Source organism: Adiantum capillus-veneris, chromosome 3 (genome assembly GCF_014529385.1).
Source record: "Adiantum capillus-veneris isolate H3 chromosome 3, ASM1452938v2, whole genome shotgun sequence".
Classification (NCBI taxonomy): Eukaryota; Viridiplantae; Streptophyta; class Polypodiopsida; order Polypodiales; family Pteridaceae; genus Adiantum; species Adiantum capillus-veneris.
The window spans coordinates 88,368,249-88,395,873 of record NC_140933.1 but is presented as its reverse complement, the minus strand read 5'-3'; the positions used below and the strand labels follow the sequence as shown (position 1 = coordinate 88,395,873).

The window sequence follows — 27,625 nt, the reverse complement described above, 5'->3', positions numbered from 1 at the left end:
GATTTGGAAAGCTTGTTTCTGTGAAGCACGCATTTATAAGCGGCGCCACTGGATCTCTCTCTCTCTCTCACACACACACACACACGCGCGCGCGCAGCGACAACATGGACGCAGCAGCTGCAGCTTCAGCTACTCCCCTTGATTCCCTGCACTTGGCTCCTGCGAGAGCCGCTCACTTTTCGAGCTCTTTCTCAGATCCGACTGCATTCACCGCAGGTACCAATCCATTCCTGTTCTAAGAACGTGCTTTTGCAGAGTGTGTGTGTGTGTGTGTGTGTGTGTGTGTGAGAGAGAGAGAGAGAGAGAGAGAGAGAGAGAGAGAGCCCCGGGGGAGCTTATACTAGAGAGCCCTTCAATATTGCGGTAAGTTCGACAGAGGGGGTATGTCATTAGCCAGAATCTTTTGAACCCACGACCTCTTGTTTGTCACCCTGCTACATGCCACTTCGCACAGGGTAAAAGCCCCAATACGCGGACAGGCTCCAATGGAAGGACAAACTTTACGTACAAAAAACGAACGAGTGGTGGGACGGTTTACATGGCATGTCCAAATTTCATTGCGCTATCCTTTTTCCAACCGAGGGGTCTGTCCAGCTTTGGGGACACATGTTTTTTACACGTGAAGGTGAAAACCTGTGCCGTGCTAACTGTATGCATTGTCGGAACAGTGACAAAGTCAATTGTTCTGATAGTAGGTGTTCTCAGCTACATTGCACCCAAAATCAGCAAGATTGATGCAATGTACACAATTCACGATCGGATCTTATTTGAGTGTGCTTAAAATGGCACTTTTACCCTACTTATTACGCGAGTTGTCCAAGGCCCTATACTTTCATGCTATTCATGAGGTAATACGTTGACCTTTTTTTTCTTAGACTTGATATCCTTCTTGGCGGAGAGGCTCGTACGAAGCGGATACCCTCATGTTACATCGTGAACCGCACTCGAGCAATGGAACTGCCAAACACATCACTATAGCGAAGTTCCTTGAGCTCCAGTACTTGAGTGCTTTGCATAGGCAAATGGAGGGATAATACCCTCCTTGCTATGTTTAAACTTATACTCTATGTTATACTCTCAAAGCAACAACAGATGATGCCTAACCTACCATTCAAGTACCCTCCCCTCGTGGGGGGTCAGTGTCGCCAAAACGGGATTGGGAGGTGGAAAACGGATATGGCATTTCCTTTGGGAAAATCGTCATGTTTCAAGGCAGCTTAGCGTGGTGAGCAATAAGCTATTTTGTGGAGGAAAATCCAAAGGAAAGTCCAAAGCAAGTCTCGCAGTACCTAGGCCTTTGATCTGAGATACTTGGTTGCTATCATGCCCATAACTTTTAGTGACGTGGGTCTGTCAAGGGCTCTTCTATAGGAGAGTGATAAGCATGGCCTCTTGGGGAGACGAGTCCTGACGTAGTTTAGGCAAAACTAGCTAGTGACAAAAGCATCTGCCCAAGTATGGGTGCAATTGAAGTCTTTACTGTCTCTTTCTTTTTGTATTTAACTTGTATATATCTTTTTCCGCTTTGTTTTGGGGAGACAAAAAAGGGTACCCATTCCCGACTACTAGAATAAAACAAAATAAAAAAACCTTTTTTTCTTAAGAAACTTACGGGATGTCCCAAAATGCCATGAAAAACCTTATTGTAAATATAAACCTATAATTTTTTAAGAATTTGGTTAGATAGAGTATGCCTTTTTGTTTTTGGCTTGCCCCAAGAGGGTGAGGCCTTAGTGATGCCTTCCCTTTTCCCTAATGAAAAAGGGGAAGTTATTTTTTGAAAATGCACTATTTTTAAATTGGTTGAAGCATATAGAACAGACTCATTGCAAAGACAAGATTGAATCATAAAAAGGTATGGTTATTATGCGACTTACTCATATTTCATGATGTGCATATCCTATATTACATGGATGATAGGATTTTTTTTTGGGGAAAAGTTACCAAAATATCGCTCTAATTTATGGGAATTCCCAAAATATTTTGTCATAATTTTTCAAAATACCCCTCTGAAATTTTAAAAAATTCCCAAAATACCCCTGATTGTGAGATTAAATTTTTCGAAAGATTAAAAAATTTGTACCTTTCATAAGAAGACTGAATGTCTATCAATACAAGATAGTAAAACTAGAATTTGAGTAGGTTATGTAGGCTTTGGAGATGAATTGCTTCATTATTTGTAGATAAAAGCCCTTTTTGGCGAGGTAATTTGTGACAAATTACATGCTAAGCACTCGAAAACGGATCTTGGTCAGAAAAGAATACAGGAATGATAAGCTTGAATAATCCAACCAAAATAGATACAATGGTATTTTGAAAATTTCCACAAATTAGAGGGGTATTTTGGTAATTTTTCTTTTTTTTAAAGAATACCACTTATGCGGCAATTTTTTTACCACGTTCGCCACCCTCGTAGAGAGAGAGAGAGAGAGGACCACACCCATGCTCCATCGCCATGCCACAGACCTGCACTCGAGCTCCGGCCTATGAGAGAGAGATAACTGTTTGAGCTGAATTTACGAAGTGGATGAGGATATTTTTTGGCAGTGAAGGACGTAGTCGTGCAATCTTGTAGATACAGTGGCAACCATGAGTTTTCGGGAAACGGAAGGCCCATTGCTTCATGGGAGGAAGCCGTCGTCCTACGAGCAAAGGAATTAGGGTAAGTTCTTCCCGATGATGATGACGAGGATGAGAAGGAGAAGTGGGATCATGGCCGATGAACAGAGGGAATACGAGCAAAGGGGCAATGGGGTACGTAGCACTTGCTGCATGCTAGCTAGCTAGCAGTAGACATGGCCGCAATTGGAGAGGACGATGGGCTGCGCTCGGCATTGCGCAGGAGAAGTTGGCCTTTTTGCAGCCTCCGCTAGCACCTTCGTCATCGCATACCAACCTTGGCTGAGAGAGAGAGAGAGAGAGAGAGAGAGAGAGAGAGAGACGCAACTTTCTTGTGCCTCCTCTTGCTTCATCATCGCCATCGCCACACTTGCTTCACATCAGCTCCTCTAGGAGAGCTGAGCTATGTCTTCTCCTCTTGCAAGCCCTCTCTCTGAAGCTCTCTTAGAAGGGCTCATGGGTGAAGGATGCCAGAACTTTGCGATCACAACATAGCCACAAAAAAAGGGTTTTTGCCTCAGCATTGGAGCATCCTCCTCAAATTTGGGGCAGAGAGTTGAGAGAGCTAGAGTGGTCACCAGAAGCCACTTATCTCTCATCCGCAAACCCCCACCATGTAGACACAACTTCACATCAGCACAAGCCTGAATCTTGAAGCATTTCTTTCTTCCCCAATCATCAGCTTTTACACGGGACTCGTTCACAAGAAGTTTTGGACAAATTCTCACAATAATTCCCACGTTGTGACTAGCCCCACGTGGGAATTATTGTGAAAACTTCTTGTGAACGAGTCCCGTGTAAAGTACTTAGCTAGGTATGCGGTGCCTCTCGAGCAGAAGCTCATGATGTTATTCACTGTATGAAAAACACTGGAAAAGACTCCGTTTTCCTGCATGAGAAAATTTCTAAATCTTCTTGTGGTTGATATGTCATCTCCATCTTGCTACGCGCATGTAAGACATAGCTATGCAACTCACATTACGCTTCTACTTCTCTACATTGCTCACATCTCCATCTTGCTACAAGCATGTACGGCGCAACCAGGCAAGCCATGCAATCTCATCTGCATACATACTCAAAGCTGCCTAGAAGGTGTCACTAAAGTACCAAAGCTTGCTTTCCTACATTCACCTTGAGGTTGTGTCAAAACCTTCAAAACATTAGGACTTGTTTGGGATCTCCTGCTTGAGCCCTTTAATTTGCCCCAAGGTTAATCACAAGGTTAAAGCCAAGATCTAGTGATGTGGCCCAAAATGTTGGGTTTGTCAGGCCTCTAATGAGATTCCTCAAGGATGCCTTTCTTTTAAAAAAGGCCACGAGATATTTTGGGTTGGACGGTGAAACCACTAGTTGGTTTGAGGTAGCATTAAAGTCTCAAGAGGGACGAGTTGAAAATTTTGATGGAAAAATGGGTTGAGATTTTATTTCAAATCTTGCATTGAAGAGTGACTTGTTGGAACTTTGAATGAAAAGGTAGGCCACTATTTGAATTCAAATTTGACCATTTAATGCTATTCAAATCAAGGGTCAACAATGGAATCCAAAGTTAGTAGGCCATGTGGGCTATTGGATGGGAGCTCAATCCAAGTACGAGGAGAGGAGGGATGAAGGCCCTCAAAGTTGCCCCTCTTTTCATTTTGAGAAATAGTTTCATGACAAACATCCCAAGATTCTTGCTGGGCCCACTCCACTTTCCCTCTTTTCAAGAGAGAAAATAATGAATACCCATCATTGTCCCACTCCACCCTTTCCTTTTTTAACAAGTGAAAGGGTCACGACAGCTTTCAAAAACAATAAGAAAGTGATAAAATTGTTAGGTTGAATTAAATTGGTATCAGTGTTTGAGAAAGGATTGCTTCAGCGTAGTCTTAAGCCGATTCAAAATCGAGACTAGCTAGCTGTAAACCATGGTAAATGAAAGAAACACCGATGAAATATGTGAGAAAGTCGTTCAAAAATTTTACAAATCTCAAAAATTTTGCTAGTATTTTTAATTTTCTTCTTTGTGAGGAGGAAACTCGACCAGCAGCCGCGTAAATAAAAGAGACTTTCTCAAACGTTAGCAATGATTGGAATCAAGTTGTAGAATGCCAGAAATATAAATCCATGTGAAGTTTTGAAATGAAAGGTGACATAAAAATAACTAATTAATATATGTGTATGTGTATATAGAATTTATTAGAATTATGCAAGGTAAAGCTTCACTTTAGCATTCTAAAACAATAGAATGCAAAAAAAACATGTGTGTGTACTTTGTGTGTGTGTAAAATGTACTAAAATTATCCAAGGTGAAGCTTCACTTTAGCATTCTAAAACAATGTAATGCAAGAAAAGTAAAGACATGTCATCCTGTGAAATGAAAGGTAGGTCTCCATCATGGTGCTGAAAACAATAAAAGTCTCCCTAACCCAACTCAACACTAAGGTTTCTTTTAGAAAGCCAAAAAGGTAATCACAGATGTCTCTTCTCTTTCTCTTCATCCAAGCTCTAGAGAATCCATAAATTCCTTCTCTACTTCTTTTCCCATAAAAGGAGAGAGGAGGTTTCTATTAGAAAAGAAACAACATTACATATATTTGGGAAGATGCGGATAGGCTAAAAATAGTTTTCATGGGAGATTACAAAGGCCTTTAGATACAAAAAAATTTACAGCAATCCTTAACCCTTTACAATCATACCCGGCTAGCTACTTCCTGACAGAGAATTCAGGGCATCCTAGAGATGCACAATTAGTTGAAGGCCATTGAAGTGCTGACTTCTGAGTTTTTCCTCTTCAGCCTTGCAATCGTCCATCATATGATGGAGGTGAGTGTACCAACCATCCAGTAGAACTTCTTGTTGTTTGTGATGGTTGCGTTGTTATAGAAACCCATGCAGTCGGTGAAGACCTTTTGGTTAGCCTCGTAGATCCTGCACTATTCAAACTTGAGTTAGTTCACTTGCAAGGAAAATTGGAAAAATAAAATTCCTTCTATACTTTAAAACACAAACCACATATTCCAAGTATTTAAAGATTTTGGAAGCTCACCTTTTGGGTCAAAACCAAGATTGACTCAAACAAAACCACTACAGTTAACAATTTTCATTCCTTTCTTCTATTTTCTTTTTGGCATACTTTCAATGTTTTCAGTGATGATTAAAACTTGCTTTAAATGTTATTTCAGTTTTAAAATATTAATGGATCTTTTTATTTCACCTTTCATTTCATATCCTGATAAAACCAAGATTGACTAAAACAAAACCATTAGAGTTAACAATTTTCATTTCTTTCTTCTATTTTCTTTTTGGCATACTTTTAATGTTTTCATTGATGATTTTAAATGTTATTTGAATTTTAAAATATTAATGGATTTTTTGTATTTCACCTTTCGTTTCACATCCTTGACATGACTTGACTTTTCTTGCATTCTATTGTTTTAGAATGTTAAATTGAAGCTTCACCTTGCATATTTTCATTAAATTCTATACATATATATATATATACATACATACATACATACATATACATATATATATATATATTATTGAGTTCTTTTTATTTCACCTTTCATTTTACAGCCTCACATGGCTTGCCTTTTCTTGCATTATATAGATTAATTTTAACCGATGTTCGAGAAAGTCTCTTTTATTAAGCAGTCGTCAGTCGAGTTTCCTCCTTGAAAAGAAACAAGCCAAAAATACTAGCAATAATGTTGAAATTTGTAACATTTTTCAACTATTTTCTCACATATTTCATCGATTTTTTTTTTCCTTTACCGTGGTTTACAACCGGCTAGTCTCGATTTTCAACCGTCTCAAGGCTAACCCTTTCCTAAACACTTATTCCAGTTAAACTCAACCTAATGATTTTATCACTTTCTTATTGTTTTAGAAAGCCATCGTGACCCTTTTATTTGTTTGAAAAAACTTCACTTGTTTGAAAAAGAATCTTGGATTACTCTTAAGCAAAACTTAATGATTTTACTAAACTGCCAAATAAAAGAGCCCAAGAAGACCCCAAAGGGTTTTAATGGCATCAATTAATCAGCTGATCGCTACTACTGAAATCACAAATTGATGATATTGCAGCGGGGCACAAGGGACCTAACCTACGAGCAAAGGCTTGGCTTCAATGATTGCATTGCCATTAAGCCGATCCTTGATTTGTTCAATTACTAGCATCATTGACGTTATGTCTAGTCCTCGTGGGGACCCTCTCATTCAGAACCAAAGTTGTGGCTACAACTCTGTTACAATGGTGGTCTAAAGTCTCAAATATCAATACGGTATATATTTGATGAGACTTGCTAAATAGTTGATTATTACCTTCATAGATGCGTAGGAAAATGGCCAAAACAGGGAAAGCAACTTTGATGAAAGTGGGCACAAAGGCATTGTTTGCTAAGGAACCCTGTACATCGACTTTGATGATCTCTGACAATCAGTGGAGTAAGGGCTAAAGTTATCATCCACCCTAAGACAAGTAAGGTGGTCCATAGAGCATACTCAGGCTTGGTAGAATGTTGATTTTGAGGGAGGGTGCTAAAGATTCAAACTCAATATAGATTCTATTTTCCCAAGGACAATGGGAAACTCCCCTAAGCATGCATTTGACCTCCTTTCACTATAGCACTGCTTAGGTCGTCCCCGTGTGCTTGTATATAGACTCCCACTCTCATCATTTCATTCTGTTCTTTGCTCATTGAGTCTACTCTCTAGCCGATTCTTAGGTTCAACATTTCTTGGATTACCCTACCATTATATTACTATGCATCATGGGCTTCCGAGGGAAAAGGAGAAGTTTATTTCTACTCATCTTTCGTTTTAAAGGTATGAAAATGGGCATAAAACATGTTAAATATTGCCAATTTCATATCATAAAAACCTATATAATATTACCAACTTAAATTTACAAATGGGGTATGTAAAATGGTACAAACCTCTTCACTAGAAGGTTTTCAAAAGCAATTTGAGTCATAGTAACAAGGAATGGCCATTTTCAGGTCCCCGTTCCCTGTTCCCATCCCAATTTCCCGTTCCCGATCCTCGTTCCGTGTTTCAAACGTGAGTATCCGAAACAAGGAATGGCATTTTATGCATGTTGCCGTTCTCTGTTCCCCGTTCCGGGTAACTATGATTTGAGTATGTGTGTGTGTGTGGGATCCCAAACCCAACAATTAAGAGAAAAACATTTACACCCAATAATTACCGAGAAAAACACAGTTGATGAAGCAAGAGATAGGGTGGAAGAGGCCACCTTCACAAGAAGATTTAGAAATTTTATAATGTAGGAAAACCGAGTTTTTCTCAATGTTTTTCATATAGTGGATAACATCATGAGCTTTGCAAGGTTGGAAAGCTTCAAGCTTCTCACGAGACAATGCCTTTGTGAAAAGATCTGCAAGGTTGTCCTGTGTTGGCACATAAGCCAAGCTGATCTCTCCTGCTGAGAGCCTCTCCCTGACATAGTGGTAATGCACCTCAATGTGCTTTGTGCGAGCATGAAAAATTGGGTTCCTCGTAATTGCCAATGCTCTCTGACCGTCAGTGTAGATAGTGTTGGTATGTCCTGTCCAACACCCAAATCATCCATAAGGAGTCTGAGCCATACACAGTCAAGCGTAGCTGTGAAGACTACCCTGTACTCAGCCTCACAACTCGAAGTGGCCATAGTAGGTTTCCTCTTGCTCAACCATGATATACATGAACTACCAAGCATGAAAAAAAAACCACTTGTGGACACTCACATGTCAAAACAACCAGTCCAATGTGATTCCCAAAAAGCATGTAAGTCTAGCGGCAATGATCTCCCCTTGGGATAAAACAAGCCAAGATGTAAAGTGCGACTAAGGTAGAAAAAAATCCTCTTGACAGCCTGCCAATGCTTAGACCCTGAGCTATGCATAAATCTGCTGACCGGTGAGACTACAAAATGAATATCTAGCCTCGTGTTGCATACATAAATGAGGCAGCCAACAGCAGTTTAGTAAAGAGTGACATCAGCAGGATAGCTAGCATCATGTAGACTCAACTTCAAACCTATTTCCATGGGAGTGGCAATAGGTTTGCAATCCTCAAGTCCAAACTTACATAGCAATGTCTCTATATAACTTTTCTAACACAAGGCAATACCACCATCACACTGCTTAAATAGTATACCAAGTAATGATGCAACAACCCCAAATATTTCATCTTGAAAGTAGCATTCAAATCCGCCTTAAATTCAGCAATATGTCTCTCATTTGGTCCAGTGATCAACAAATCATCGACCTAAAATACGACAATGAGAAGTACATCACCCTCACGCTTTACATACAATGTGCTTTCTGTTGGACTATTATGAAAGCCTTGTTTGACCAAATGAGTGTTAGCTTTCTCATACCAAGCACGAGGAGATTGCTTCAACCCATACAAAGCCTTCTTACATCTGCACATTTTGTCCTATTGTCCTTTTATGACAAAACTGCAAGGCTTTGCTCGAGAGGCACCACATACCTAGCTAGGTACGATTGGGGGTAGGGGACCGCCGGCCCGGTCCCAATCATACCTAGCTAGGTATGTGGCGCATCCCTCACAGAAGCTCATGATGTTGAGATAAGTCACAATGTCGGAAATATTTTGAGAATTTGTCCAAAACTTCTTGTGCTTGTAGAGGATGACTGTCACCCATCCACGACCACAACTCGGGTTATTAGGGTGAGCCTAGCACCCCCAAACCTCCACAACTTGTCCATAGAAGCCACCAGGAGTGAAGATGTTGCCACCACCTTACTCCCTTCTACAGAGAGCACTCCGCCAACACCTTCAAAACCGACCAGAACACGACTGTCGTTGCAGCCCAGAACGGGCTAGGAGGGGCGGCCTCCCCCAAGGCAAAAAATTGAGGGAGATGGCACAAGCGAGAGGGGGGAGCACTGGACGGGGTTGCCGGGATCCTCCACCCAAGAGACACCCAATCCCACAACTAAAAACCACTAGAGACTATCAAGGACCAACTACCCACATCACCCTCCCGCCATGTCGCAAGCCTTCCGAAGCCTCCCCGCCCATAAGAGCCTCGCAGGCTGCAGGGGAGCTCCCTCAAGCCCTAAAATCATCTTTAGAAAAAAAAACCCTTTTTTTCTCAATCTCACATTATGTGAGAGGTTATATTATATTATAGAAAAATTACTATAACAGTGCCCTTCTCAACTCGAGCCAGGGCCACACAAGCACGTAACATCCTCACCTTTTATGGAGGCATAACCGAGTACATTACCATATATAGACTTACTACCATAGATACACATAGCGAGCCAGAGCAGGAGGATACTGGCCACGGAAGCAGTGTTGGGGAAAAATTATTTTCACAAACATTCAAAATCCTTCCAAGACAAATCTGAACCAATATTCAAAAATCCTTCCAAGAGAAATCTGATTCGGAAATTTTACAATACCAGCTAGTTTTTTTGCAAAAAATTGAACTATTTTCCATGTATTTTAAGTGGAATTTTCCCCTTCTTGCCCTCCCCTCAACCGGCTACTTTGATTTTGCAACCGGCCCAAGGCTAAGCTGAGGCACACTTTTCCCGAACACTGCCCGGAAGTGCCACCATGTAGGGTGGTCTGCTACCCTAACCCCACATGCCCCCGAGCATGCATCCCTTCCAATGACATAAGTAGAATGAGCAGTCACTTCCAATTCTTCTCGATGAGCGAAACATTTTGGATCGTCGTACCAACGACCCCCACCAAATGGCTAAGGAGTTGGAGCTTTAGCACTTGATAGTCTATACCGTGGCTGCCCTCGCTCGTAGTGACTTCCCCCAAGACTTCTTGCATCTGAGCTTCATTGCTTGTCCCCTCCTCCGCACACAAGCACTCTGTGAGTAGGCATTGATCTTCTGACTTCTCTTGAAACTAGAGGGCATTGATCTCAATTGTTTCATTCACGGATTCACCTCGTACATCCTCTGTAACAAAGCAAGGAGTTGAAGGCCCAAAGGATTCACTGGTACACAAGGCCACCCTTGAGCACCCATTGTCAGAGCTTTTTTCCCCCTACTCATTCCTAGGTGCAAGATGATTACAACCTTCATTGACCATAGTCTCCATTGTCCTAACTGCCTATTTTGTGGTAGGGAAAGAATCCTCGACTGGTGGCTTCTCGGGATCATGATCAAGGCGCTTCCATGTGGTTTTGAGCACAGGATTGGAGGTAATAATAGCCAAAGGGAAATTTTGAGCAAAGTGACCAATTGTGCAACACTTCTAGCATGCGTGGGGAAATGATGCAAATGATAGTTCTTGTCAAAAAGCTCCAAAATCGCCCATAATGAGATCCTAGTACTTGGGGGATGGGCCTGTCCATATTCCACAGAATGCAGACTTTGACATCAAGTCCAACCATCTCTCATCCATTGCCTTTTTGGAAGGAAGAGCACACGCCCTAACTTCAAAGCGATGGATTGAATATTCTCATTGAGGCACAACCGTAGGCTCTTGAAGGTCACCCACACTGGGCAAAAACGCATAATCTCATCTTCAGGGCAACATTGCGGGGTCCAAGGCATAGCATATGCAAGGATGAAGCCTTCAAAATCCCACCATGTAACAACAGATCGTGCATAGCCTTATCAGAAGCACACGATGCTACCACAAGAAGTTTTGGACAAATTCTCTCCCAGGTTGTGACTTATCTCAACATCATGAGCTTCTGTGAGGGAGGCGCCACATACCTAGCTAGGTACGATTGGGGGGAGGGGACCGCCGGCCCGGTGGGGGGGGCACCGGGCCGGCGGTCCCCTGTCCCTAATCGTACCTAGATAGGTATGTGGTGCCTCTCGAGCAGAAGCTCATGATGTTATCCATTGTATGAAAAACACTTAGAAAAACTCCGTTTTCCTACATGTCTTGTATATATACTTAGAGCCATTACCAGCTGCAGTAAGTAAAGTGTTGAACTTTAGATCTATCCTCAATCCAATCCCATAGGCCTTGCGACGTTATCCGTCTGCCCATGAAGTATAGCAAAACAAATTTGGCACAACATTCTACCAAAGTCATCAGAGTCGGGCTTGGACAGAAGTCAACTTGCACCACGAAGCCGTCTTCGCCCTTACCAAGGCTAAGCATGGTGACACTGTGAAGCATTTCCTCTGTCTTCGAGTGTTTGCTAATCCACACTTCTTCCCCTCCATCGCAAAAGCAAACGTTGCCTCCATAGGTCGGGACTCCTTGTGGCAATCACGTCCACTTGGAACACATCCGGGCCCAAACACCCATCTGTCAAGGGCGATTTTGATGCACGAAGTAAGGGCTATATCGGTAAGATGATCTTCAAAGTTGCACGTGTGACTAACTGGTTGACAGGAAAATAGCGCGAAACGAATTATTTAGCTGACTGAAGGTGGTTGGGGACCACGTTAGAGTAATTTAATTCTATAGTCTCGACTAGGCCGAGCACGTCCGCAATCTGCACGAACAACATACACTGGTGTTTTGTGGAGCAACCAGACAGCATGGCGATGTCGATGGTGATTTCTCGACCGAGTGTGTTCCAAGTGATGTAATGTGGATGCCATGGGATAGGTGGTTGAACTGGCCATGGAATGAACTCAGTCCATTTATGCATGTAGTGTCTGAGCACCCACTCTTGCAAATGTGGGTAAAGATAGTATTGCAACTTATACATTGCAGTCTCAAAGTCTGGCTGTTGTTCAATCAGATCGGCTGGGATCGGCCTACCCATTGTAAACTGAAATGAAAAGAAAAAGCATTTAAATTAAAGAAGATGATAAGTAGTCAAGTCTGTCATAGTCTGAATGGAAAAAAAAAGACATTGTTGTAGCCAATGATTAACGTTGTATGACAAAGACACTGAACAAAGCAATTAAATAAAGATGGCATAAGTTCGCAACTATATTTTCTTATTTTGTTTCAAAAAATAATATAGTCTCAACCTTGGTAGATGTCCAGAACAGTGTTATAACCTAATGCAATTGTTTTTTTGTGTTGTTTAATATGTTGAAGACAAGGTGCAACATTTGTACATTTATAATTTTTTTGTAAAATATATAAGTTGTTGCTACATGATTTGTCTCTTATTAGCTGATAATTTTTTGTAGAAGTATTAGACATGGGGTTGCTAGAATGGATTGTCTGTTTCTCTTGATGTTATTGCAAGACATCTAGGTAACAGTTGAATCCTAAAATTTGAAAGTTGAATGATGTTCATGTAGAGGAAAGCAAGAACATAAGGTAAACATAATATGATATCGAGAAAAAATTTGCAAAACATAACCTGAACAGAACACAGCATAAAGAAAGTCTAATGATAATAGAGAATCTGCTATATTTTTCTTTGGTGTTTTAAATAATAGTATTTCTTGCAGTTTGGAGGATGTCCTTCAAATTATTGTATCCTTTCGTGGATGTTGCATCTTGAGTAATTATCTCTTGTGCTTCCAGTGCAATAGCAGTTCTCCTATCGTGTGTATTGTGCAGTACATGAAACTCAAAGTTTTGACAAAATGGGGGAAAGGACGGCACATCATGTTTCATCCGTTTTGGTGGATTTGTCATGTGCTCTTTTCCTAGCTTCAAAATCGGATGTCATGCCTATGTAAACACGATTATTGATTTTGCACCTAATAGAGTAAACTATGTAGCTCTCTTCATCTGTCGTTGTCTTTTGGGAGCTGGAACAGTGTCGGAACGTGCTGCTTCCTCTTGTGAAGTTGTTATGTTGTTGGGGATCTCCTTGTTGGTTTCGTTGTCGATGTCCTGCACTGAAGTAATGTGCTGAATTAGTATGTAATCAGATAATTATATTCTATAAGGGGTGCGTATGGTTACCATGTAGTGGTTCAAGCTTTCGAAATGGATCAGTTGTCTCACCGAACCGGGCATGAAAAAGGTCTCTATTAAAATGCCATGTGAATTTCTCATTAGTTAAGATTGCTCTCTCGTTCCCTTTGAATTTGTTCCCAAACTCTTTGACCATGTTGGACAGTGCCTGGCTTGCTGTATTCTTGTCGAGAACGACCAATTTGTTGAGGGCAATTTTGTAACCGTAGTGTAGCATCTCGATTGCATAGGTGGTGATACCAGTAGTCTTTGTGTTCAGTATTTCTTGGGCTTCTGTGTTTAGCAGTAGTTTGTTTGACTCATCGAAGTCAATGCCCAACAATAGTAGTATCTCTTTTTGTAACCTTGTAGAAAAGAAGGATAGATGTTGTAGAGGCAACCAAATTTGTTAACTTGTAGTGTTTGCAATACAAGAATATGAAGAGCTCGAAGTACCTGTTGCCAACTTTAGCTCGTTATTTCTATATTCTTTGTTTCAATTGCTGCATTTATTGATGTATGAGTGGAGGAGTTGAGTCGTGCAGAACCCTTTGATGAATGCACTCGGAGCCTCACTAGTCATATTTGCTAGGCGCATTTGATTTGAAGATGGGTATGCAGAATAATTGTTTTTTGGTTTTGAGGTAGCAGCGATGTCGATGAATTTATCGAATATCTGAATGATAGAGAAAGAGAAATATGATGGTTGAGTTTTGTACATATTGAATGGCATAAAATCTAGCTACAACATAGATTAATTTGAGGAATGGTTACCTGATCGGTGTCCATGAGGAGATGCTGGAGGTTGTTACTTGCTATGAAGAAAATCTGCAGTCAAGGAAATTGTCGTCAAATAATTGATTGCGTAGTCCATGCACCTTACGAGATGAAAGACCGAAAGAGCTAGAGAACTTGTTTGTGGAAAAAAGCCAGAAAATTTCTAAAAATAAGCGAGGAAATGTCTAAAGACAAGCGAGGAAATGTCTAACCATTGGGGGAGTGTTCTACTGGCCGGCCAGAACATCCTTGGGGTTGGGATGTTCAATATTTTGAGATGGCGTCTTTCTGTCACTCGAGAGAACATGACGTATGCCAATCCTGGGGCGAAATCTTGTTCTATAATGAGGATGGCTTTCTTTGATATCTTAGCTCCTTGAGATTTGTGTCCAGTGATTGCGTACGCGAGTGACAAAGGGAATGTGCTTTTGTGGAACCATTTGCAATTGATTGCTCTTGTAGCATGTTTAGTCCTTCGTATTGTCATGGTGGTATCAATGGAAAGTAGCATTACTTCTATAGAAGCAATTTGACCGGTACAGTCGTATGAATAGGAAAGCATACGATAGGTGGATCCATTCGCAGCACCCACAGCCAAGTTAATGTTTTCTGTAATCATACATCTAGCCCCAATTGCAGTATTATCCATCTCATGGAATTCCTTGTCTTGGAACCATTCTCGCAACAATGGTTCGTCAAGAGCATTGGTCTTCAGTGGAATGGCAACAATATCAGATGCCGAGAAAGACTTTTGTAGAATCAAGTTGTTGTACTTATATACGTCTTCCCTATGAGTACATATCAGTGTAGTAGCGTCATCGATTACTCGCAGGAGTTCAGTTTCATTAATTACACACTGTGACAACGTTTCTGCTATTTGTTGTTATGTTGGTTGCTTGACACGGATCGTATCCAAGAATTGGACGTAAGTGGGGTCTACAGCATGGCGAATTGAGAAGGTCATGTTGTGGGTAGTGGCTGCAGCGATGTAAGATGAGTTTTGTATACTGCAAACATGGCATAATGGCTCCTGATGATGGCAGACTGGAGGAAGTTGCGCCAAATCCCCAAAAATCAATATGAGCTTCGGACTGAATGGGTCAAGGAGTGTTCCGTTGGTGATGTTAACTATCTAGCGAACGACCATATTGAAGATTGTACTCGTTAGCATTGATATCTCGTCTATGATAATGACGTTGGCACCATGTATAGCGGCAAATCTTTCATCTGTGGGATGAATTGCTTGTGGGAAATGTTGCTTAGAACAAGGGGATCCTGAATTGATAGTGGACTATGGTTGCAAGGCTGCTAAGGTGAGCGGCCACTGCTCCAGTTGATGCAGCCAGGATAACGGTCTTATTATTTTTTATGAAGCTTGGGGTGAAGAATTTTATGAGGAATGTTTTTCCACATCCTGGAACACCTGTAACGACATGGAGGCCATTACTCAGGCCTGATTTCTTGTTGTTGAGAGGTCAAAGCTGCATTGTTGGTCTCAGTGAACTCTTGCAGTAGCTTCAGCATTGTAGCACGACTTTGAGATACTCCTGGTTCAACTGTGTCATTCATTGTACAAGTGAGTGGATCTTCACGATTGAGGATGAACTTTTGTTTTATGAGGTTTAAAGTGTGTCCTGTATTTTCAGAGACGAGCATATTGTGTTGGGTGTACTCATTTATGTACATCTCCAAGTCTTCATCATGAAGAATGATCCGATGGATTTTGCACTCCAGGAAGTAAGAAGAGAGTGTGTTGGTTTGTGATAGAAGTTCCATCTCGTTCCTAAAGGGATGTTTTTGCAACAAGACATTGAAGAAGAATCCCTCTGTTTGATGGCCAGGATCGTACTCTGTAAATCTGACGAGGCGTTGTTTCTCTATGATACTGTTGTTGTAAGCATCACGAAAAGTCAGTACAGGAGTATGTTCGTGTGGCTTCAAAATTTTGTATCTTCTGTGGTAGTCATAGAATGTCATATTTTCAAAATGAAGGGGCCTTGCACAATATAAATCAATTGGATACATGACTATAGTCTGGCTACGAGATAGCAACCTTTGCTGTAGTGATGGTAGAGAGGAGTCGATGTATTCAACCCGTTCACTCCTTGTGATGATTGAAATCTTCAAACAATTGATTGCTGCCTTTGTCTCGCAGATATTGGCTTTGATAATACAGAGGTTGCAATTAGTTGAAGCTTTACTTTGTCCAAGCCGTGAAGTCAAAGCCTTGCTGCATCCTCTATGGAGAGGTTAAGTTTTCCAAGGGCTTCTAGTTTCATTGCATATTTGAGAAGGTAATGCGATATAGATGAATTTGTGACTCTTTGAATATTCATGTGTGCCTTCCATAGAAGCAAGATTGTGGGATGGTACGGGACAACATTTCGATGGTCATACCTAGGGCGGTAGTAAAGCCATCTAGCAGTACAGGCATCCATATTTGAAGTCGTGCTATACTGTGGTTCAAACGGGAATCTGTATTTGCACACTCTAGCTGATCCCATGACTCTGCAAGAGTCTCTATATCTTTGTATCTGTTTTGTGGTAATGAGTGTTCGCAGCTCGGTGGTGAAGGTGTCTTGTGATTCTATTGGTATGTATGCAGCAATCTCATTTGTAACTCGGCACAAATCTTCGTTAGAGATCCACAGTATGACATGTGCATGCAATGATCCTCGATTTTGCACTTCGTAGCGCACCATGTGATGTTCTACATGGCCAAGTATGCTGCTTCCATTGATGATGTGTTTATTCAGGAAAGCGTGCAAGCGAAGGTGAACAGTGTTGCACACTCTACAGGGCAATCGTTCCACTTGAAGTCTTGGTTGTAGCCTTGAGCAAGTTTTTGAATTGTGATGACTTCTTGCCATCTTGTTTGGGAAACCTCATCAGCAGTGAATGTCAAGAACAAATGTGGTAGTCCCCATGTGTCCACCATTTTTATGAGGTCTCTCAAGTTTCGTCGATGCCTCGGTGGAGTACCTGGCATTGTGGCTGGGAGATTGTATCGAATAATATGCTTCACTACATCATGTGTAGATGCCGCGGTGTGTGCTCGTTTGTAGTTATCAATATCCCTTTGTAAAAATGTACTGTTTGTGGAGTTTGCAATCATGATAGCTTGTTTCAATTGGTACATCATGAGCATTTAAATATGGCTTGTACAATGTGTATACAGAGAAGGAAGTTCCGATTCTCATTCTAATGTATTCACTGAAGTCGAATTCTCCTTGGTAGTTTCCTTTTCCTGTGGGAAAGAGGAAAGGGAATATCCCTGATTCTAATGTAATATCCTGCACTTCAGATTCATGAGACGGAATTCCATTGTATTGAAAACTGACTGTCCGCTCGCTTAGATAAGTGGTATCATGTATTTGTATGGAACCAAACTTGTGTTTGTCTTTAGCAGTAAATGCAGTTCTCTTTGTTGTGCTGAACAAATTTTGGAATATGCTAATTTCACATTGTGCTTTTGCTTGTTGCATAAGTTCAAATGGATTGTTCTCTGAGTGGTCCCTTACGATATTCTGTATAGCCGATGCTGATAGAATACAAATACATGTCCTTTTGTTTGGCTTCTCAGCGATGCACTGGTACTTCTTCAGAATTGGATTATTCTTTATGTTGTATGCTAGCACGGCTGCTAGTGGCGTGTTTGCAAGTAACGAAGTTGGCCGAGACATGTTTTTCTTTGTCGACCAGCAGATTAGTGGATTGTCAAGTAGCGATCTTCTATCAAGCAAGCCTTTTGCAACCGCAGTTTCTGTTTTTGTGACGCTGATTGTAACATCGATGAAGCTAAGGAGTTGCACAATTAGTTGATTTGTGTTTAGGATGGCTTGTATGTAGTCGGGTTGCAAGATGACAACACTGCTTGCTCGTGAACTTTTCAGGCAAGCAGAACAGCAAGTCCAATTCACTTTGAGATTATGCATTGCAATTGTTTGCAGTAAGGTTGCACTTGCTAGCTTCGTGCGTGTGGTATTAAGACCATCGTTGTGGGTATCTTTTTGTGATAGGTTGCAAATGCCACAACTTCCGCAAATGGAAATGTTGCGAGCTGTGATGTTGCATTCTTCTTGACAAGCCTCATAAATATGTTGCACATTAAACCATGAAGAAGCAACAGGATAGAGTAGAACTTTTTGTCTATTCATAGTTTGAAAAGCGCCGTATTCACGGCGCCTTTTGCAGGTAGCACGTAGCGTAGTAGCGATTGCCATTGAGAAGACCTACACTTAAATGCAACTATGAACACAATAGATACAAGTTAGTCCGATTCAAATTAGAAGGGACTAATATAATGAAATTGGACGACAAAAAAAGAAGTAGAAGGGATGAATTTAATGGAAGTAGGCAACAAATTAATGTTCAAAGAACTATTGCAAACCATAATGGAACTTTCAGCTCAATAAATAAAAAGATCTTGGTAGTTGTGCTAAATTCTCTAGGATCAGGGGAAAAAAGAAATACACATTTCAGAGATGGGACGCAAGCATTGTTCGGGGTGCATATGCAAATGTTCCAGATTTCAACGAGAGTGTCTTTCTTTCAGACGGATTCTCCAGAAGGTAGGCATTGTTGATTATATTCTGTATGGCTTCAATCTCTGTAGCAATACTTGTTTGCATCAAGTCAATTTTGTAATACACACAAAATTCGTTGCAAAAAATACCGAGCTGATTGATGACCCATGCAAGTGCATATACATCTGTTGATTTGCTCCACGGGCATGTAGATCTGGTATTCAGTAGTTCGGCTGCTTGCCAAGGCCTCTTGGCATGCTCTTTTGGCTTACGAATATTTGTTGGTCTTCTCTCATACGGTGGTCGAAGGGCAAGACCCCAATCTATAATGCCTACTATTGGTATTCCCTCTCTAGTGAAGTCTAGCATAATGTTCCAAGGGTGAAGGTCATTGTGAATAACTCCATTCTCATGTGAAAATGCCAAAGCTTTTATTAGTGTATGAATCAAAGACAAAGCATGATTGATGATAAGCCTGCATCGCTGCAACTCCAGTTCAATTGGTTTTTTGTGTTTTTGATCACCCATCGCAAGTACAATTTCATTGATGCTTCTAAAAGGTGTAGGCACACACTCCATCAAATCGCCAAGGGAAGATCCATTGAAATAAGGAAATATAAGTATCCATGGTGATTGAATTGTATGTGCAAGAGCACGCACAATACCTCGGTGATTGAGGTCAACACTGCTCTCGATTGCGAATGATTTGAATTGTTGTTTTGCTTGACCTTTGAATTCCTTACAGCAGTACACATTGTTGGACGGAAGGAAAGAAATCCATTCGATCTTGCATTCATAAGTGTCTCCATATGACCCAGATCCTAGTTTCCTTCCTCGTTTTATAGCCTCAAATGGAATGCCCAAGGTGACAGAGAAGAATGAGTTCAATATAGTTTTCTGAATGTGCAAACTAGACATCAATCCTCTGCTATCTTGAAGGGTCTCCTTCCGCAATTTCTTGCTGAAGGTGTTCTGTGTGTCAATATTCCTTGCGCGAGAGGATTTTCCTTTTCAATCTTCCAGCAGTTATACCAATGTTGTAATTTCTCCATTTGTATGCCCTGTGGCAAGTCAGCTCTCAGGTTGATAGCGCATTTTGGCATGTCTCCAACAATACTAAAGAGAAGATGCTGCAAGTCACTAATATCTGCACCCTCAAACTTCGAGGCTATTGAGCGGAACACTTCAGAGAGCAAGGCCTGCAAGCGCCGCTCATCTCGCAAGGTTTTTGTTATCTCATCTAATGTGAGGGCATCCACTACACGCACTAACTGTGTGCGTAATCTCTTTTTCAATTGCACTGCTTGATCGGGAAGCATTTTACCTACAACCATTCAAACGACATTATGATGTATTGGCGAGAGAATTTATCACTTCATAGCTCCAAAGGGGAGCGACATTTCTTGCATCAATGACCAGTATTGTATTGAATAAATTAGTGTGTATAAATGAATTTTGTAAATGACATCAAATAGTTGGTAAAACAATGCAATATGTTTGGGCAAGATCGATGCTCGTAACCTAGGATGGGCCCTCCACGTACAAACTAATAGGAAGTGCAATTGTTTCACATTGGATGGCGTGCTAAGGGTAACAACTAATGGGAATTGTGCTCCTACAATGGGAACTAACAGAAAGTGGCTCGGTTAGGCGGAACGACATGTGTTGGATCAAAATGATAGCCAATGTTGTAGAGCGGGATCGGATCTTTGTAGTCGCCAAGTTAAACAATGGAGTTCTATAACTAATTGCAACTTTACAGTTTAAAATGGGGGGTGTGTAAAAAGGACGCAATCACCACAGTGTGTTTGGATGGGAGACAACGACATTTACAATTGAGAGGATGATTGGTATCGACGTAATCATGCTTCTGGTGTGCGGTAAATTTTACAGTTAAAGACGAGGATGTACACAAATGAGGGATGCCGACATTTGCAATCAATAATATAGTTGATGCCGAAGTGATCATGCTTTTCGAGTGTCATATAGGTCCCTATATTTACGCCACAGCAGAACTAAGCTTAATTTTATAGTTTAAGACGGGAAGGTGCACAAATGAGATGGTGACTATAGTGTGTGAATGGGAGAGCACGACATTTGCAACCGAGAGGACGAATGATGTCGAAGTGATCAGGCTTTTGGAGAGTCATACAGTCCTTCAGATTTACCCAACAACAGAAGTAAAATTCATTTTTCTTCTTAAAACCTTAAATTGATATGTATAAGAAAAAACTCTAAATTGATATGTACACAAAAACAATCTCTGAACTTGGAACGATAAATTGATAACACTAAAAAATATACTAGCAATCAATTGATCCCTGAATTTTCAGCAGCATCATGATAGTATTGCATAATAGATGAGCAACCTTGTTCACTAAATCACCAACCAATGGCAGAGTGTTAAGGAAATATGGTTTTTGCTCAATAAAAAAAAGGCAATGCAGAAGTTTTGCATTAGTCGACAGCATGGAATTATTTGTTGCAGTAAACCGTACAATACATCAACATGCACGTGGACGTACACAAATGGGAGATGACGACATTTGCAATCAATAAGACAATTGATGTCGACGAGATCATGTTTTTGGAGTGTCATGTAGGAATGGGAGAGTACGACATTTGCAATCGAGAGGACGATTGATGTCAAAGTGATCAGGCTTTTGGAGAGTCATACAATCCTTCACACCTACTCAACAACAGAAATAAAATTCAGTTCTCTTCTTAAGACGCTAAATTGATATGCACACAAAAAAAAAGTTCACTCTTCTTCTTCATAACCTAAATTGATATGCACACAAAAAAAAAACGACCTCTAAACTTGGAACGATAAGTTGATGATAGTAAACAATATACTAGAAATCAATTGATCCCTACATTTTCATCAACAACATCATAGTACTGCATAATAGATTGGCAACCTTCATCACTAAAGGAAATATGGTTTCTCAATAAAAAAAGGCAATGCAGAAGGTTTACGTTAATTGAGAACATGGAATTATTTATTGCAGTAAACCGTACAATTCAGCAACATGCACATGCAAAATGCTAGTTTTTTTGTGCAAACATCGTGTACAGAATGCTGGTGTGTTGTGAAAAAAAAAACCATACATAAGTATGGTGTGGAGTTGGCACAATTCTCCACATTTTTTATAATATCGTAAGGAATGTGCCCTTCCCCTGCCACTTTTATCCCCTCCAGTGTTGAAGGGGGGCTTATGCTTTTCCTCTAGTGTTAGAGGGGCTAGTTTTTTTAGTAAAATCTTTTTTTTAATAAAAATGACGATAGTTTGTTAGCTTTGCTTTCTTACATTTGATTCAAGGAACAAGCATGCACGCAGTAATTTTTAAGAAAGGACTAACATGGCCACTAACAATATCATCATGAAATACTTCAAAAAAGTAATTGGCAATAGTATAATCGAAAAGCCTTAGACTAACAATATGATCATGAATTACGCAAGATGCACATAGACTCCCTCTCTCTCTCTCTCTCTCTCTCTCTCTCTCTCTCTCTCTCTCACACACACACACACACACACACACACACACACACACTTGGAGGTAGCTAGAAAATCGAAAATCCTTCGACTAACAATATCTTCGTGAATTATACTTCAAAAAAGTAATTGGCTACTACTCAACAGTATAATCGGAAAGCCCTAGACTAACACTACCATTGTGATTTTTCCTTTTTGTCTATATTAGCATCTTGCGATTGCAGACTGCACTCTCTCTCTCTCTCTCTCTCTCTCTCTCTCTCTCTCTCTCTCTCTCTCTCTCTCTCTCTCTCTCGTTCAATAGCTCCTCAGTAGCTAGATGTTTAAGGTCTCTTGGGACTGTTTCTTATGACGTTAACAGTCTCTTAGACTAACAATATCATCGTGAATTTTATTTTTTGTCTATATTAGCATCTTGCGATTTTTTGCAGGCTACACTTTGTCACTCTCTCTCTCTCTCTCTCTCTCTCTCTCTCTCTCTCTCTCTCTCTCTCTCTCTCTCTCTCTCTCTCTCTCTCTCTCTCTCTCTCTCTCGCGTTCAATAGCTCCTCAGTAGCTAGATGTTTAAGGTCTCTTGGGACTGTTTCTTACGACGTTAACAGTCTCTTAGACTAACAATATCATCGTGAATTTTATTTTTTGTCTATATTAGCATCTTGCGATTTTTTGCAGGCTACACTTTGTCACTCTCTCTCTCTCTCTCTCTCTCTCTCTCTCTCTCTCTCTCTCTCTCTCTCTCTCTCTCTCTCGTTCAACTCCTCGTCGGCTAGGTCTTTAAGGTCTCTTGGGATAGTTTCCTACGATGTTAAAACTCTCTTAGACTAACAATATCACTAAAAAATTATTATTTTTGTCTACAATAGCATCTCTCTCTCTCTCTCTCTCTCTCTCTCTCTCTCTCTCTCTCTCTCTCTCTCTCTCTCTCTCTCTCTCTCTCTCTCTCTCTCTCTCTCTCTCTCTCTCTCTCTCTCGTTCAACAGCTCCTCGGCGGCTAGATGTTTAAGGTCTCTTGGGATAGTCTCTTACGACGTTAGACTACCAATATTATCGTTTTTTTTTTTGGGGTCTATATTAGCATCTCGCTTTCTCTCTCTCTCTCTCTCTCTCTCTCTCTCTCTCTCTCTCTCTCTCTCTCTCTCTCTCTCTCTCTCTCTCTCTCTCTCTCAATTGTTCGTCGGCTAGGTCTTTAAGGTCTCTTGGGATAGTTTCCTACGACAATAAAACTCTCTTGTTCTTTCTCTCTCTCTCTCTCTCTCTCTCTCTCTCTCTAGAATTTGGAATGAGCCAAGATGCACGGAAACTCCCTCTCTCTCTCTCTCTCTCTCTCTCTCTCTCTCTCTCTCTCTCTCTCTCTCTCTCTCTCTCTCTCTCTCTCTCTTTTGGCACTGGGCATGTTTGACATTGTGATGTTTAAATGAAATGAAAAGTGTTACGAGCACTGGAGGGGAGGAGGGAAGCGACAACATGCACGGAACTGAGTACTCAAAGGGGATCGATATGGTTGGTGGTTTTGCAGAGTTGTAAGGGGTAGGAGTTGTAAGCAGGGCTGTATGCAATAGGAGAGAGGGTCGGGAGCTATGGTGAGTGGAGAAGTGCGAAGGGTAGCAGATAAGAGCACTGCTTGGTAGCCAGGTGGGACAAGAGCCGGCAGTCAAAGACTAGAGGCGGGCTTGTGCTAGAGAACAAAGGGCTGCATGATACATGTAGGAGGAGGGAGATGGCAGCGCTATAGCCTGGTTAGTGGGCTGTGCCATGGGAAGGACTTAGCAGGAGTCGGAAGCCTGTAGAGGAAAGCTCTCCAGAGGGTAAAGAGGAGTGGATGCATGGGAAAGGGGACCCAAAGTGGCATATGTACAGAGCCGAGAGATGCAGGGCCAAGAGGGGATGCCAGGGGTTGGCATCATCTGAAGGAAGGGCTGTGAGTGCAATCCCTACCCGATGCAAGAGGGGTTGCGAGAGGCCACTATAGAAGGCCGTAAGCAGCTACATGGCATTGTCATGAAGGGGGAAGCTGTTATTGAGGCTCTCAGTAAGCTACATCTCTCTCGGCAGAGATGCAACGCTCTCTCTCTCTCTCTCTCTCTCTCTCTCTCTCTCTCTCTCTCTCTCTCTCTCTCTCTCTCTCTCTCTCTCTCTCTCTCTCTCTCTCTCTCTCTCTCTCTCTCTCTCTCTCTCTCTCTCTCTCTCTCTCTCTCTCTCTCTCTCAGTTGAGACTCTTTATCATCATCACCAAGAAAACTTCATGGAAAAGCAGTAACGCAGACTGGAGTATTACCTCTCTGAGCTTTGTCTTATGCACTCTCCGTCAACCTTCTTCTGCACTATGTGTCAATTGCTCTGTGTGTGTGTGTGTGTGTGTGTGTGTGTGTGTGTGTGTGTGTGTGTGTGTGTGTGTGTGTGTGTGTGTGTGTGTGTGTGTGTGTGTGTGTGTGTGTGTGTGTGTGTGTGTGTGTGTGTGTGTTTGTGTGTGTGTGGTGGCTGCGGCTGCTATATAAGATGGGTTTGCGGCTGCTTTTTTAAGGTGATGGCTGCTTTTCTGCTTATTTTTAGCAAAGCAACGCGCTGCCCTTTTTACCAGAGCTCCTCTTTATCATCTTGTCTTTAATATTAACTCCGCCAATAGCGATGTGCCAAGTGCCATAGCTCTATATCCAGCATTCCCTAAAATGGTATTGCATAATCAAGGTAAAAATATGCTATCCCCTACGAACCCTAAACCTCTTTTTATTTTTCTTGGGCTCTTCTCCACCCTAATTCAATTTTATTTATTTTTTTGCGAAACTCACAATTGTGAGTGACTGTATAAGAATGCCACCAAGAAATACATAAATCAGTCTTAAGCTCATGTGGGCCTTGAGGGACCATCAAATCCTAATTAGAAGTACCTAGTATTACCAAAATCCCAATCCTTTGCACAGCAAGGCTCAACCGGATGGCGAGGGTCGCACTAAGCCAATCATCCGAGTTTTGCCTTTACCTGTCACATACATTATCTCCTTACTTTCTTGTGCAATCTTTGAGAAGCTAGCCAGAAAGAGGTTGCCATCAAATAATTACATCATAACCTAATGTAGCAACCCTGCTAAACATCACCCCAACATCACAAGATAACCATGAAAATCATATCACCACAAAAATAAACCAGTCAAAACACGGGAGGCTTAAGCTATTCCATCAAGCCTACAATTAGATAAATCAACCAGAGACATACCAAACATAATGTCAACACAAGGGCGGGGCTCATAGTCCCCTTCACCAAAGAGTTCTCTTGGGCTACCCCCATGGAGACATTGCTACCATCGGCACACACCATGCCCCAAAAGACACTCCTAATACTGTTGATTTGGGATCAACCACCTTGGAATTGCCACCAAAAGCTATACCGGAGTCAGTGGCCAATAAAGCCAGCATCTGAACCAAGAGGATGCCACCATAAAACCTCCTTGCCACTAAGAGGCCTATGCCCCAATCATAAACAAGCCAAGCCTTGATTGGTCTAATTATAAAGGTTGAGTATCTATGATTGCAAACGTGAACAAATTTTCTATGAAGGAAACACTTGCAAGGTTTACACTCAAGAAAAAATTGGTCTTTAATTTTGAATATTTTTTCCATTCTATTTATTTTAGTTAAATGTTGTTTGTAAGATTAGAGATGCAGAGTATTTTGGGATCCTACTTCCAACTTCATGCTTTTTATGACAGAATGTAGAACTCAGCAGCTCACAATTTTCTATGATGGAATGGTTTACCTATATAACAACATATCTCTAGAAAAGGTAACAAAGTGTCAATTATGTTTATTATCTCACATGTTTGTTTCATAATGTGTCCTAGATAATTTATGTACATGTGCATTCAAACTACCAAAGTGGAGGTTGCAGGTATGCCATTTAAAAATATTAATATAACTAGGCTGGCTCTGATGTAATTATCTGCCCCTCAAGGCTCGGCATGAGCTTGAGGCTGATTTGTATATTTCTTGGTGGCATTCTAATACAATCACTCACAATTGTGAGTTTTGCTATATTTATATATCTATCCTTGACTAGAGGCTCATTGCTTCTCACAAATTGGTACAATGCAAGAAGGCAACATAAGAATCTAAACATGATATAGATTCTACATAATGATTCTAATATCCATAACTATACATTACTAATTGTCACTAAAATATAGGTCAAGTGTATATAATATATTTATTTATTTATATGTATATCTCACAAAAAATATTTCTATGAAAAGATGGTGGTTTTGAGATTTTCTTTTTGCCTTGTTTTTCCAAAAAATTTATTGCAGGCCCAAGCTTTTATGTCATTAATGGGGAGCCAAGGCATGCAAAATTGGAGCTCTTTGACAAATAATAATGAACTTCTCAGTTCAATATCAAACACTCCTAGTGAACACATATCAAAGCGACGATCCCAAAGAGGCATGAGATCAATGCTTATACTAATTACGTTTTAGATATTACACATGTCTAAAATGTTCCTTACACTTTTTATTTCTTTTTTTTAAAGAGCTTCCTTTTGCAAGAAAGGCGTCCCTTGCAAGATTTTTGAAAAGTCGAAAGGCTAGGTGATTGGAACTTTACTGCTTTTATAAACATAATATTATCTTCCACGGTCGTACATTTACAAATGTTTGAGGTTAATTAATAATATACTTAATTATAAGATCTTTTAAAAGTCTAACTCAAATATAGTTAATTGGTGTTGTAGGGTGGAGGAATCAAAGATATCAAAGGGAAATACCAAATGTACATTTCAGAAGGCCAAAAGTCACGAACAACCTTGTTTGCTTGGAAACAGAATTAATAGTATATAGCTTTAGCTACCCACGTCCCCTCGCTCCCTTTTCCTTCTATTGATCCGAACTTTTTTGCTTTTCCAAGCGAGGTATCTTGGTTGATTCCCCCTAATTAAACATGCGTGCCAACCTATTTTTAGTAGAATATTGGTTTTCCTAAAAGTAGGAATAGCTTGTTCTCCCTCCTCACTAAAATTTAAAGTACTAGACCCTTTTTTTTACAATCGTACTCATTTGAAAGTTGCTTCTAAATGACTTTGTATATTTGCATGTCATCATGCACCCCCTCATCTTTATACTCACATGTATGTAAAGTAGTTTGAAGAAAGATCATGATGTTATATATATTTTGGACACCCTCTTTTTTATGAAAATATGTACATATGCCGATGTCAAAAGGGTGTGCGGGCTTTCTCGTTGTGTAGCTTGTTCCAGGAAGCACATGCACATGAAAAGTAAGTTGTTGGTTGGTTGGCTGGCTAGTGAGGGGTTACATTAAGATCCATTGGTGTGTCTTTTGAGGGTGATAATAAATATGCAAGCTTATTTTACAAATGTTAGATTTATTCTTGTTGGACTACGTAAGGAG

At 40.8% G+C, this 27,625-nt stretch overlaps 1 protein-coding gene across 1 annotated transcript; it reads left to right on the top strand.

Annotated features, from left to right (window-relative positions):
- LOC147461268 (protein TIFY 10A-like) lies at nucleotides 1-27,364 on the top strand. Its single transcript, XM_086500457.1, has 5 exons — nucleotides 1-216; nucleotides 25,933-26,006; nucleotides 26,527-26,659; nucleotides 26,748-26,805; nucleotides 26,949-27,364. The coding sequence occupies exons 1-5, from the start codon at nucleotides 105-107 to the stop codon at nucleotides 27,052-27,054; spliced, it is 483 nt and encodes a 160-aa protein (XP_086356583.1). The 5' UTR covers nucleotides 1-104; the 3' UTR covers nucleotides 27,055-27,364.
- The last annotated feature ends 261 nt before the right edge of the window (nucleotides 27,365-27,625 follow it).